At 44.7% G+C, this 12,952-nt stretch overlaps 1 protein-coding gene across 1 annotated transcript in view; it reads left to right on the top strand.

Annotated features, from left to right (window-relative positions):
- Emcn (endomucin) overlaps window positions 1–12,952 on the top strand; it is an 84,436-nt gene that overhangs the window by 59,714 nt on the left and 11,770 nt on the right. Inside the window, exons 6-8 of the mRNA XM_003468023.5 lie at window positions 9,111–9,200; window positions 9,427–9,480; window positions 10,967–11,062. Of these exons, the coding sequence (XP_003468071.2) occupies window positions 9,111–9,200; window positions 9,427–9,480; window positions 10,967–11,062 (240 nt within the window). The remainder of the gene's footprint in view (window positions 1–9,110; window positions 9,201–9,426; window positions 9,481–10,966; window positions 11,063–12,952) is intronic.

Below are 12,952 nucleotides of genomic sequence, written 5' to 3'. Positions count from 1 at the left end.
ACCGTTTTAGAACTATCTAAAGAAGAAAGTGTTCAGCTTGTTTGAATGGGAATAATACCTTCCTTGTTGGGACAGATTATACCCTGCATCACCCAACAAGTGGCATGGCCTTCCAGCTCACCCCTCCAGAACACAGCAACTGAGAGAAACTCATGATACAGGCACAGACTGTAGAGCCTGCAGGGAAATCCTGATCCTGATTTCTGCTTGCAGAGTGAATCTGGGTCAATACCATAATCTTTTAGCCTCATTTTTGACTTTGCAAAACTAGAAATAATAATGCAATTACTGGGTGAATTAATATTTGTAAAACAATTGGAAAGGTGCCTGGCATGCAGGGAACCAAGAGGGTTTGAAAATAATATATGTGTAATGTTTCATGTCCATATTTAGGTTGACAAGGAGAGTGAGAACATTGTATCTAGAACCTTCCCAAATAATCTATGGAAAATAATGCACTAATCAAGTAAGAGGAACTTGCCTAAAATCTGTTGGTTTTAGGGCTCACTACAAAGGAAACAGAAAGGGTTTTGAGTTATACTTAGCTTAAATTTAGCTCTGTTTCCACTTAGCGTCAGAAACATTAGCTTATCTCTGAGCTACACTCTTTCCTTTTTAAAATCACTAAATTAAAAATGTTTGCCTAAGAATGAAATGAATTAGTCTATGTCTAAGTAATTAGTATAGTGCCTCACTCATTCTGTATATTTTGGCTATAATTTTCTGGGAACCCATAACTATACAATTTGGAAAAGAAAAATACATCTGGCCCTAGCCATTTTCTTCATTACTGGGCCAAAAATACCTGACACCCACTTTTGACTCACACTTTGTAGAGGGTTCAGTCCATGGTCAGCGGGCTCCAGGGTCTGGGCTGACTACAGGGCAGTCAAGAACTGGTCATGAGAAAAAGAACACTCTTCTTCCCACAGGTCTACCTCCTCACAGCAAGCCAGTTACAAACCCTCACAATCCAGTCTCTTCCCAGAAGCCCTGGGTATGACCCTAGGAGGCTCAGAGGGGCATCTTGTATAAACATGGCACATCCTTCCACTCAGCACATACCTCCACAGAATCATCTGAAGTGACAATTCTCCATTAACAGTCATTACTGAGTTACAGGGTATTAGGACCTCAAGTTAGTCACACTGATGGCCCAGACAAAGAGATCAAACATACTGTGCGCACTGTCATACGCTGTCAAAGTCAGAGGACAAAGTCTGATGAGAGTAGAAATTGATTTTAGTTGTTGGAAGGAGAAAACCTCCACTTGGTATTTGCCATGTTACGAGGAGGGAGAGTGTGAATATGGGCAAACCTGTGGACTAGCAATGACAAAATGAGGATCTGACAAGAACCCAAACTCTTAAAGCCAACGAGGCTGCAGGGGTCACATGGATGCATTCCCTCTCCAACTCAAAGCCGTGCCACCCACTGCAGCACTCATTGTTACCTGGGTCCCTGTCATAGTCCCCTGCTGTGAGGGCCATGCCCCTGGGTGGGAGCCCCGGGACAGAGCCCCTCCTGCAGAAGAGGACAGGTCACTCCTCTGATCACCACTGGCAGATGGAGAGGAACTTGGCCCTGATTCTCAGCAGGACCTGGTTTGCTTTTTCTAAGCTGTACCTGTTCTCATTCCTATTTCTATTGCCTTCATCAGAGGTATATACTATGCTTAAAATTATTCAGTCCTGATACTAAGGGTAGCTTATGTACATGATGTAATTGACAATAACAGAATCTCCCTGGTTTTGATCCTTTGTGTGTTCCATGGCTCATTATTTCTCTTTGTATTACGCTGACCAGCTTGAGGGTATATTTCACCCCTTAGTGAAATGTGAGGGCTTAAATGCAAAGCTATCACTGTTCTCTGTCACAAGTAGTGTTGGACCCAGAGTCAGAGGCTGTTTTTTAGTCATTATTAAATGAACTAAAGAAGAAAAGCATCAGCATAGTATGGGCAAAAGAACAGACCCCAGGATCAGTGGAACAGATTAGAAGATGCAGACAACTACAAACACATTCAGACACCTTGTCTCTGACAGAGGGGCTAAACATGTTTGCTGGAAAGAAGACAGTCTTTTAAATGGAACTGGAAAAACTGGCTCTCTTCATGCTGAAGACTGAAACCAGACACACGACTATCGCCATACATTAAATTAAAGTCAAAATGGATCAAAGATCTAAATATTAAAACTGAAACCTACTGAAAGAAAAGGCAGATAGAAGTCTTGAAGACATAAGTGTAGGTTAAGAGTCCATGAACAAAACCCAAACTGCACGAGAAGTACTTCAAAGCATCACCAACTGGGATCTCATCTTAGTAAAAAACCTTTGCACATCAAAGAAATCACCAATGGAGTGAAAAACTCCACAGATTGGGAAAAAATCTTAGCCAACTCTCCCTCAGACAAAGGACTTATATCTAGAGCGTATAGAGAATTCAAAAAATCAGACTCCTCAAATTCAAAGACCCAATCCAAAAATGGGCATCTAAGATGAATACATAGTTCTCAGATGAAGTAATACAAATGGCAAATAAATACATGAAAAACTGTTCAACCTCATTGATCATTCAATAAATTAAAATTAAAACAATGCTGAGATTACATCCCACTCCAGAAAGAATAGCCAGCATCACAAAATAAACCAATAACAAATGCTGGAGGGAATGTGGGGGAAAAGGATCCCTTATCCATTGTTGATGGGAGTGTAGACTGGTGTAACCACTGTGGACATTAAGGTGGAGATCCCTCAAAAATCTAGGTTTGGAGGCCCCATTCAATCCAGCTATCTGTCTTCTGGGTATTTTCCCAGAAGAATTGAAAACATCATACCATAGAGATACATGTCCGCTCAAGTAGCAGCACAATTTGTCACAGCCAGATTTTGGAAACAGCCTACATGCTCATCAACCACTGAATGGATAAGAGGATGTGGCATCTTTATTCAGCGGAGTACTATTCAGCTATGAAAACGGCAATCTGGAGGCTTTATAGTTAAATGGATGTGACTTGAGATCGTACTCATAAGTGAAATAACTCAGACATGCACTTGTAAACATTGCATTATCTCCTTAGTGAAAGGTAATGTAACCGTAAATAAGATTCAAAATATACCACAGCTATCATGAAAGTGAAAGGGGACGAAACTGCTCACAAGGAAAGAACAACTGAGATGGGACAAAGGAGAAAATACAGAAGCGGAGAGACAGCATGTATCATCACATGTGTGTATATATAATAGACAATTATACTGCTAATCTGTTAGTTCTTCAAAAAGAGCAGCTTGTGCTTTCATTGATCATTTTTTCACAAGTGTATCTTATAATCTGAGCAACTACTTTGAAGATAACAATATTCAATTTAGTGATCATTATTAATGTCTTATCATATTAATTTGAAATTCTGTGGCATTGTTTTTAGTGTTTATTTTACATTTTAAAAAGAGTAAAGCAATGATTCTAGCTCTCCACCTGTCCTGATATTAAGACAGAAAAGGCAATCTCTTGAATTCACCTTGCACTTAGCAGTAATCACTTCAACTGCCGAAACTCTTCACCCGTGGAACAAACTCAGAGAGACCCTTCTTATTCTAGCACAAGGGAAACATCAGACCCCGGAAGGCCTGGTGATCCAGCAGGAAAGAGCCTGCAACCTGCAAAACTGACAACCAAGCTAGACAGTAAGTTCATGAGTACTGAGCGTGCTCAGAAGGAGCAGATGCAGGAGCAGAGCAGTCCCACAGGGAGGGTCCCCGCGTGGGGGCCGAGGCCAGGGCCTGCGTGAAACCTGTGCTCAGCGTCCAAGTCCTGGAAAGACTTGAAAACTGCAAGACAGGGGCGAGTCCCCCGCTTGTGGGGAGAGTGTCCAGGGAGAGGTGGTGCCCGGGGACTGGGTCAAGGGGGTGGTCGAGCTGAGGCAGGACTTTCTGGCAGATCCCGTGGGGTTCTGTGCACCACAGCACGACACCGCTTGTGCTGCACGTGGCCTGGAGGGCCACTTGGGATTTGAGCACAGGAGTGCCAGGACCCGAGTCCCGCTTCCTAAGTGTAACTGAGATCACAGAGGAGAAACGTGTCTGCAGGCCGAGGTGACGGTAACTCAGACCAGGGGAGGGCAGCCTGGGCGACCTCAACCTGCCAGGTTCTACATGTGTTTCTCAGTGGAGCTTTGGGGGCTCCTGATGATGGCAGGTGAGAGAGAACAGAACGAGACGAACCCAAATCCAGCACTGGCTTGAGCCCTAGGAGAGAACTGTTGCCCCAAGAGGAAAGGGGACACCGTAGATGAAGCAGTTCAAGTGCGGACACATTGCATGGAAAGTGTTGTGGCTTGCTCAGGAGGCATCTGAACTCTTGAATCTGAAGCTGAGGAAAGTGGGCTGGGCCGGAGCTGGAACGAGCTGGAAGACGGGGTGTAGAGGTGCTGTTTACACCCCAAAGTGAGTGAGACGCCTACAGAAATGAGCGCAGTTAGAGGTGAGGAGCAACACTGAGCCCTCGGGCCCATCAAGGATGTAATTCAGGTAGAAGTCAAAGAGTCAATCAAGGAGCCTGAGAGATCAGCTGTAGCAAACCCAGCAGGGTGCTCATTCAAAAACCGCACAATTAACGTGTTCTAAAGAAGAGGAAAGAATTTATTGTGTCAATATTGAAAAGTTTTGTGTGGAAATGGAACAGGAACCCATCAAGTTGCAGTGAGACCATTTCAATTATTTGCAGACCATTTAAAGCAATTAATAATCGCTCCATGCAATGGAGTTGAGCCCTCAGGATGGGCATATCAAACACTTCCCCATTAAAAGAAGCAGGCAACGTAGGAGCCGTAAAGTGAAACACACTTGTATTTCCAGCCTCACACTGGAGTGTTAACCCGCACATCTCCTACACTAATCTCCTGCTAACATAGCTCATGTTCCTGCTTCTGAATTCCTTCTTTCTAAGTTGCAAACTAATGATCTGATATGACTAAGTGAGCCAGGCTTATGGGGTTATACATTAGTACTGGGGTAACATGAAATCCTTCTAAGAGCCATAATTTCATCCTCTAAGAGCAAGTAGGATACACACTGGACATGTTCTGATGGACCAAACACACACGATCATCAGCCCATGTCTGCACCATAGTCACAGCAAAAGTAACTTCAGGCTCACAATATGTGAGATAAACCAAGTACCACGGTTTCAACAACATAATCATCTGAAAAGCAGGCCTTCTCAGGTTGTGGGTAACTGATGGAAGCCACGACCAGCACTGTGAAGATGAAAATGAACAGGCAACAGCGGGTGGCATTACACATAACCAAGGTGAATGCGTGTGCGGAATTTGGAAATGATTTCCTAACTGAGGGTCGCAAGCAAAATCAGTAGTGTCGGGAATAACTGTGTAGATAACTGTCCTAAAATTTCTCTCAGAGAAAGGGCCACCAATTTATGGTGTAATCCAAATCTAGTTAAGACTTTGTGCCACAGTGAAACGAAACTTCAGTCTATGCTTAAAAATAAACAGATGTGGACATTTCAGGGGCATTTAAATGGGCCTAGGAAAGTTTGTGCATACTTGAAACCATGCTGGGCAGGTGGTCAGTGATGTTAGCAATGAACTGGCAGAAAAAAATCCTTGTGTTTGTGGGCAATGGGATAAGCACTAGGACAGCAAACTAGAGAACCAGGTGCTAGTGACACAGAGGGTTACACCCTTGTTTTCTGCTAGCCAAAAGAAATAAATGATACAGTAAATATTTAAATTATTTGACTGCAAACAATAAATCTTAGCTGTGACTAGTTAATCAACCAAATGATTTCTTTTTAATTACAATGCTACAAGGAAGCTCACAGTCCAGAAAGATGCAAGTTAATTTTAGGGATCTTATTCCTGTAGTTGGTCTGCTCAGAGAGTGCCCCTGGGAATAGCTCAGCTCTTGGTACAGACTGTTAGGAGAGGCCTTTCTCACACAGTGCCCACAGCTTGAATAAGGAAGAGGACTCAGGTGACCACACAGGTTCCCCCATGGGCAGGGCAAAGTTCTCCAAAGAAGGGGAAAAGGAAAAAGGTCAGAAGACAAACCCCAGCTGTGATTTCTGGTTAAAGGGGCCAAGGTTCTATTCCCACCAGCCAGGAGAGGTGATGCTGAGCGGGTGCTGCTAGGGGCTGCCTGGGTCAGAAACTTCCAGAAGGGAGTAAGACGCAACTGAGCGCTCAGGTGCGTTAGAGAAAGTGCCTTGGAGAGGCAGGGACAGCCGCTGAGGCCAGCAAGTGTGAAGACGGAGTGGAGCAGAAGAGGGCACCGCCACAGTACCCGGGATCCTGCGTGCTCTCTGGCAGGCGCAGGGAGGTCTTTGGCTCCCCTCGGAAGGACATCAGAGCTCCGGGACAAACCCGCCAGAACAGCCTGCAGTGCCATGTGGCCCAGCGTGTCCTCGGAGGCTCTGCACTGGCACATGCACACGTCGCGAGGGATTGCAGGGGTTGGGGAGCCCGGGTCCCTTTCCCTTTCCTAGTCAGAGCTTAGTACAGCATCTTCTTCAGTGACCACAGGCACCCTGGGACACCAGTAAACACTGTCGTCCTCGCTTGGGTCAACGAGTTGTCCACTAACTGGTTTACAGCAAGGCCAGTGACGTGCACTGCCAGAAACCAGGCAGTTTACACAATTTACATGTCACATTTTTAGGACAGAACTGGGCCTCCAACCCTTCCTTCAGGTTATGATTTGACATTTGTAAACCAAACTAAAATTGTGACACAATATACTCATAATTCAGTAATCATCGTAATTACCAAAGTCAGGGTCCTAATCAGGCCCATGTCATCCACGATCATCATGTGCTTCAATTTCTCAGGTCCTGGCAGAGCAAAGAAGCATCTGACAGGTGGAAGTGTCTGGGGAATCTTATTTCATGTATTTTTAAATTAGACAAACTGACTTTGGGTGAACGACTCAGCTTCCTCGGAGCAGAATCATGTGACACATGAGAATATAAACTCTGTGCTTCATCTGTTCCTCCTCTGACAGTGCCATTGTGATGTAGGAAAACGGTCTCAGCCAGATGCACAGGGGTCCTCCCTCCTTCACAGTCACAGAATGAATAACTTCAAGCTCACAATTTGTGAAGTAACCCAAGTACTATGGTTTCAACAAATAGAGTCGTGTGAAAATGTAGACAGGGTTTCTCCAGTTGTGGGTAACTAACAGAAGCCATGACCCGAGCAGGCAGCAGCAGATGATGCTACACGTAATCAGGGTAAATGTGAGTGTTTTGAATTCAGAACCAATTTGTTGGCTGAGGCTTGCAGTGAAAAGAAAACTCAAATAAAACCTTGAAAGTTTCCTGCCCAACAGTCGCTGGATTGCTGCACTGGAGGGGCTGACTGGTGCCTGTCCATGGTCAGCAGTGGAGGCTGCTGGCCGGGACACTCAGCCTGCTCCCAGGGGACAGGATGAGGTTTCATCCTGGCCGGAGAGGCTGCACTCAGCCCGGGCTGCTTAGGAGAAAGTAGTAAGCAGCAGCGGGAATCCTGAGAATTGAGTCCACTGGCTGCTTACTCAGCCGCTCCAGCCTCTCCCAGCAAATCCGAGGGGGTGCACATCCACGCTGAAGCTCCTGCCTCGGAATGGCAGCCGAAGGTTCCAGGGTTCCAGCTCATTCCCCCCCTTCCAGTTCATGCTCCTCTCTCTGCTTGCTCCGTGCTCAAGCCTGACATTTTCCTTTGTTCTTACGGGCATATATCGAGCTCCCTCCCACAGATCTCTCACATGGTGAGAGCAGTACCGACTCGAAACATTATTCTACCCCCACAGATGTCAGAACTGCATGAGCTTGCAGAGGAGTATGTGGGGCTGTGGGTGGCCAGGAAGGAGGGAGCACAGGCAGCCTTGGAAATATCAGTTCTTTGGTGCAACTGAACTCGGCCTTGAAACTCCTGAGGGACGGTAACTCTCAGCTCCACCAAGCAGGAGGCTCCCGCCTGCTCACCAGCCACGGCTGGGGCCTCAGCAGGCAGGGGGAGAGCCATCCTCTGAGGCAAGCAGGCGTGATGCTACCGAGTACTTCATCCAGCACGAAGAATAGGCTCCCCAAAATTTCTAAATAAAACTACATTTTATGGGCCAGGGGTTTAGTTTAGCAGTGTAAGTGCCTGTTTGGCAAACGCAAAGTCATGAGTTTGATCCCCAATACCAAAAGAAATTTACATTTTATTCCCAGTTCCCAGGATCACAAGATGAAGTGCTGTCTGCTTGTAAAACATTAAATAGGGGCTGGGGATTTAGCTCAGCGGCATAAGCACCTGCCTTGCAAGTGTGTGGTCATGAGTTCGATCCCTGGTACTGCTAAAAATGAAAAAGACAAAAAAAAATTATTAAAAAAAATTAAATGACTTGTGTTTCCTTTAAACTTACTGTGATGCATTCAGTATTGAGTAACAAATCTTTATTCATAATTACTAGTTAGGTCTGGTTGAAGATACCAAATGTTAAATAAATAATACTGTTAATAAAATGTTAATAACATTTTTCTTTGGAAAAGAAAAGCGTATGGATATTGTGGAAATAAAGCCACACAGCAGTTATTCTAGACAAAGCACACTGCGGACAGCTGCCAGGCTGTAAGGATTCTAACGTTCTCACATCCCTCAAGCACTCTAGCAAAGCCCTCAGTGCAATCTTTCCACCCTCTGAAAATGCTATAAAATCCCAAGTCCTATGTATTCATGCCCATTCTAAGTACCTAGGTCCCAAGGAGACAGTCACTGTCTCCCAAAGTGATAACGTTACATTTCAATGGCTTTTTTGCATGAATTTGCATCTCACAAAAATCTCATTGGAGCAGCTATCCTGACTCTAACCGAAGACAAGAGATGCGATGCGGGTTTTGCTGGTCAGTTTTTCAAGATGTAAAGCTGATATGTAGATCATGCGCTTTCAGGTTTACCCATCTTTCCAGAAGGAACAGATAAACTTACAGTCTATTGCTACCAATGTATGTATCCTATTATTTGACAGTCAATAGTTTTCCCAGGTCATCGAAAATGCAAATTGCAAAAAAAAATAGTCCAACCTCAAGGTTTATATCAAAGTCTGACCCTGGATTTGTGATTTTTCTACAGTTAGCACCCAACAACAAGATCCAGCCCCTTCTGAAGCCACTGTGGTACCCTCCACACAAACAACTTCAGAGAACGTCTCACATTCCCAAGGTACGAGCTCTCCTCGTCTGAGTGGAGACTTGGCTGCACGATGTGTCCTCCTCCAGGAAACTGCCCAGCTCCACTTTCAAAGCAGACCTCTTTGGAATAAATGTTTGCACTTGAAGCATCAAACATACGGTTACAGACATTCCTTCTATCAGGGTAGAGGGTGGAGTGTGAGAACTGGCCCATGATAACCAAATGTGACTTATGTGTTTCTTTTTTTAAATAATAGATATCGAAGATGCAAAAAATACAAGTTCTTTTTCAACCAGTCCCTCCTATTCCAGTGAGTAGCAACTCATCTTCATTCCTGGCATAGCTATGGCAAGAGACTAGACTGGATATCCGAGACACAGAATAAGGGGAGGGTTAAAGGAGGCCTTATCTCAAGTCCACTGAGCCTGCAATTCCATCCTAATCCTATGTAACTCCAAGATGCCTGCTTGGAGAACTTACTGTGAATCTGATCTTAATTAGTACATCTTGGTGATTTTCTTTCTTTGTGCTAAGCAATTACCACCCAGAGCCAAGCATGACGACAGCACTGGTTTACAGAAAGCCAAAGTGCTCACCTAGGGACTCCTCTGTAAATGAACCGTGCCAAACCCTCGTGAAGCATGCTTTGAAAATGTTCCATCTTTATTTGGCCATTAAATATCTTAAATAACTAGATGACACAAAAATGGAACATTTCACCCTGATATCTTTCTCTTAGCAGTGCCCTCTATGAAAGGGTCTACTTCAGGTAAACAGGTGTGTGCTACATGACATACACACATGCTAAGGACATCCAGTCCACTTACCAATTGAGGACCAGGTGGAAATATATGTAGCTAGAGTCTTACAAGAGTATCTTGACTTTGAGCAAAGCTGTCTCATTAGGTAAATTAGCACAGGAATCACTGACATGCTGGTTCAGGGGTCTCTACCAGGGGAGGCAGCCACGACCTCAACCAAGGCCTGGCGTGAAGTCAGCACATGCACCTAGGATAAATACCTGACCTGACTGTGGAGGTGCAGACTACCCCATCATGACAGGAGGACCTGCCTCACCCCTTGGTGAGCACAGAAACAGATGCACACACAGAAGCGACACTGTCCAAACATGGCCTGGCCTTCTGTCCCTCTGCTCTGTGCCCATCATGCCTCTCCGCCATCCTCAGACAGAGTCAGGCTGAGCAACAATGAGCAGACAAGAAGAGGAATTTGTTTCAAACAATAAAAGCCTTAATAAAATCAGGAACAAACTCCCCTCAGTTAACTGCAGAGCAGACACACGCAGGCACCTCTCTTTTGAACTATGTTGTTCAGTCTAAGGGAATTTCATCTGCTTGTGGCATGCTGTGCCTTTTCTCATTTTAAAACAGTATTCTAGAGAAGATGTCTGTGAGTGTTTCTGGAAAGCCAGCACTAGGACTAGAGCAGTGCTCAGGGGGCTGTGCTTCTTTTCCAGTAGCATCTTGTGAAGTCCTGCGGAGCGCCATGTGGCTTCCCTGTCATCTGGGGGTGTCCTTGCCTCCCAGCCTTCCTCTCCTCCTGCTCAGGCTCAGGGCTCCTAGGGTGAAGTTGTTTCAGAAAGGCTGCAAGACTGACACCAAGTGGATACCTCAGAAATGACACAAGAGCAAAGCCCATGAGTCAGATCAAGTTGCTTCACCTAAAACAATCATTAGAACCATGTTCAAGGCAGAAAGCAAGCCTGTTTTTGCTCAGAAACTACCTGCGTGAAACCCAGTCGCCACACTAATCACCAATGTCTCCATACTTCCTAGGTATCATTTTGCCGGTAGTCATAGTTCTGATCGTTATAACACTCTCAGTATTTGTTCTGGTGGGTTTGTATCAAATGTGCTGGAAGAAAGAGCCAGGTAGGTGACTGTTTTGTTTTATTTTGTTCTGTTTTGTTTTCCTAAAAGAAGAATGGATATTTGCTCAGACTAAACTTGAACTTACACCCCTAGTAAGATGAGGGTGGTCATACAGGGAATGTAAATGGTGTGTAATAGTCAGTCACTAAGACAGGAGCAGGCAGAGAAAGTCAGCAAATGTTGGTGAATGTCACCTCTCTTGGCAGATACTGAGAGGGAATTCTTGTGAATGAAACAGCCCCTCTTGTGGGTGGTCAAGGGAATAGGGGAGACAAGCAGGCATTAGCTGGCATGCCTGGTCTCTCAGGAAGGTTTGTATTCCATTTCCACATGATGGCATAGAAGCAGGGCTTGCTAAGGAACCTGGGGCTCAGAGCTGCTCTGTACCTCAGTTTCCCATCTTGAAGGCTCTGCTGCCTCCCAGTGAAGGTGTCTTCCACGACAGGGTTGTAGTTTTTCTTTATCTAAGTAACCTTTCTATTTAAAATTGTTTCTTTCAGTTCAGAATATATTTTCCACTTAGAATAGATCTACTTTGTGGATGATTTGCAAAGACAAGGAGCACTTGCACATGCCACGCCTGACCTCCTTGTTCTTAGATTAAGTTACTGTAGTGTATTTGTCATAATTAGTGAGCCAATATGCATGTAGCGTCATCAACTAAACCCTTCACTGCATTGCTGTCTCTTTCTGTCTTTATTATGTCATTTTTTTCTGTTTTGGGTACCTCGGCTCCATTCTGCTCAGAACTTTGCCTGACCCTCCTCAGCCCAGCCCATGGCCTGTCTGCCACAGTGGGGGCTCCAGGCAGCCTCCCAAGCCAGAGCTGCCCAAATGGCACCATGTCATGCTGTGGTTCATGATTGCCTCTGCATGGTCCCTTCCTGGAATGCCCAGCCCACCTCTTCCCTTCTATATCCCCCACCATGCCATCTGTTCCAACTCATCTACCATTTTGCAGTGTCTTTTTATAACACACCACTACTTCTGGCAAGAGGGAACGGAGGGACAGTCCCTTCAGTTTCAATCCCACAAAATCTGATGATGGCGCAGATTTACAATCCTAGTCCTCTGGGAGGCTGAGGCAAAAAGATAGAAAGTTCAAGCCCCTCCTAGATAATTTAAAGACTTATCAACACCCTGTCTCAAAATACATTTTTAATGGCAGAGATGTAGCTCAGTGCTAAGGCACTGGGTTCAATCCTCAGTCCTGGAAAAAAAAAAAGATGATATAATTTACATAGTATTATAGTACAGTTACATCTTCATGTGGGGCGCCCTTATAATTCCTCTTATCCCCTGCCCACATGGTACTAATACTGCCCTGTCCCTAACACCTACCAGGCCCTTGCTCTGCTTAAGAGCCCAGGGTCATCGCATCTTCCCTGTCCCCACTTCGATTCTAAATAGTTCACTAACAAAATTCTACCTAAGTCTCATAAAGGTAAAAGCATACATATGTTAAAAAGGCACATCAACTGCATGATGCTTCACTTACTGTGTGGACCATGGGCCCTGGGACACTAAGGACAATGCCATCTCCTAGACCCTCACGCCTGATTGTGACAACACAGAAGAAGCCAGGGACCAAGAAGCCGGGCTCATTTAGCTCCAGGGAGAAAACAGGAAAACAAAGAATTGTCTTTTCCTGAGGGAATGAGGGAAGACATTTCTTAATAATGTCTGAAATATGTTTTCTTACCCAGTTTCCAGAGGTAGCACTTTTGTAAATCACATTAATTCTTTTAAGAATTTAAACCATAAATCTTTTTTTTAATGGAAAATCAGCCATCCAAACTGAAACTGTGGGTGATGAGTATATCGGATAGGTAAAAATTCATGTGCTAAATCCATTTATAAAAATATCCTATCTTGAAAAATTGCTTTGCA

This window comes from Cavia porcellus, unplaced genomic scaffold (genome assembly GCF_034190915.1).
Source record: "Cavia porcellus strain 051 isolate PalLab524CR breed Dunkin Hartley unplaced genomic scaffold, mCavPor4.1 scaffold_14, whole genome shotgun sequence".
NCBI lineage: Eukaryota > Metazoa > Chordata > Mammalia > Rodentia > Caviidae > Cavia > Cavia porcellus.
This window is presented reverse-complemented; position numbering and strand designations above follow the sequence as displayed.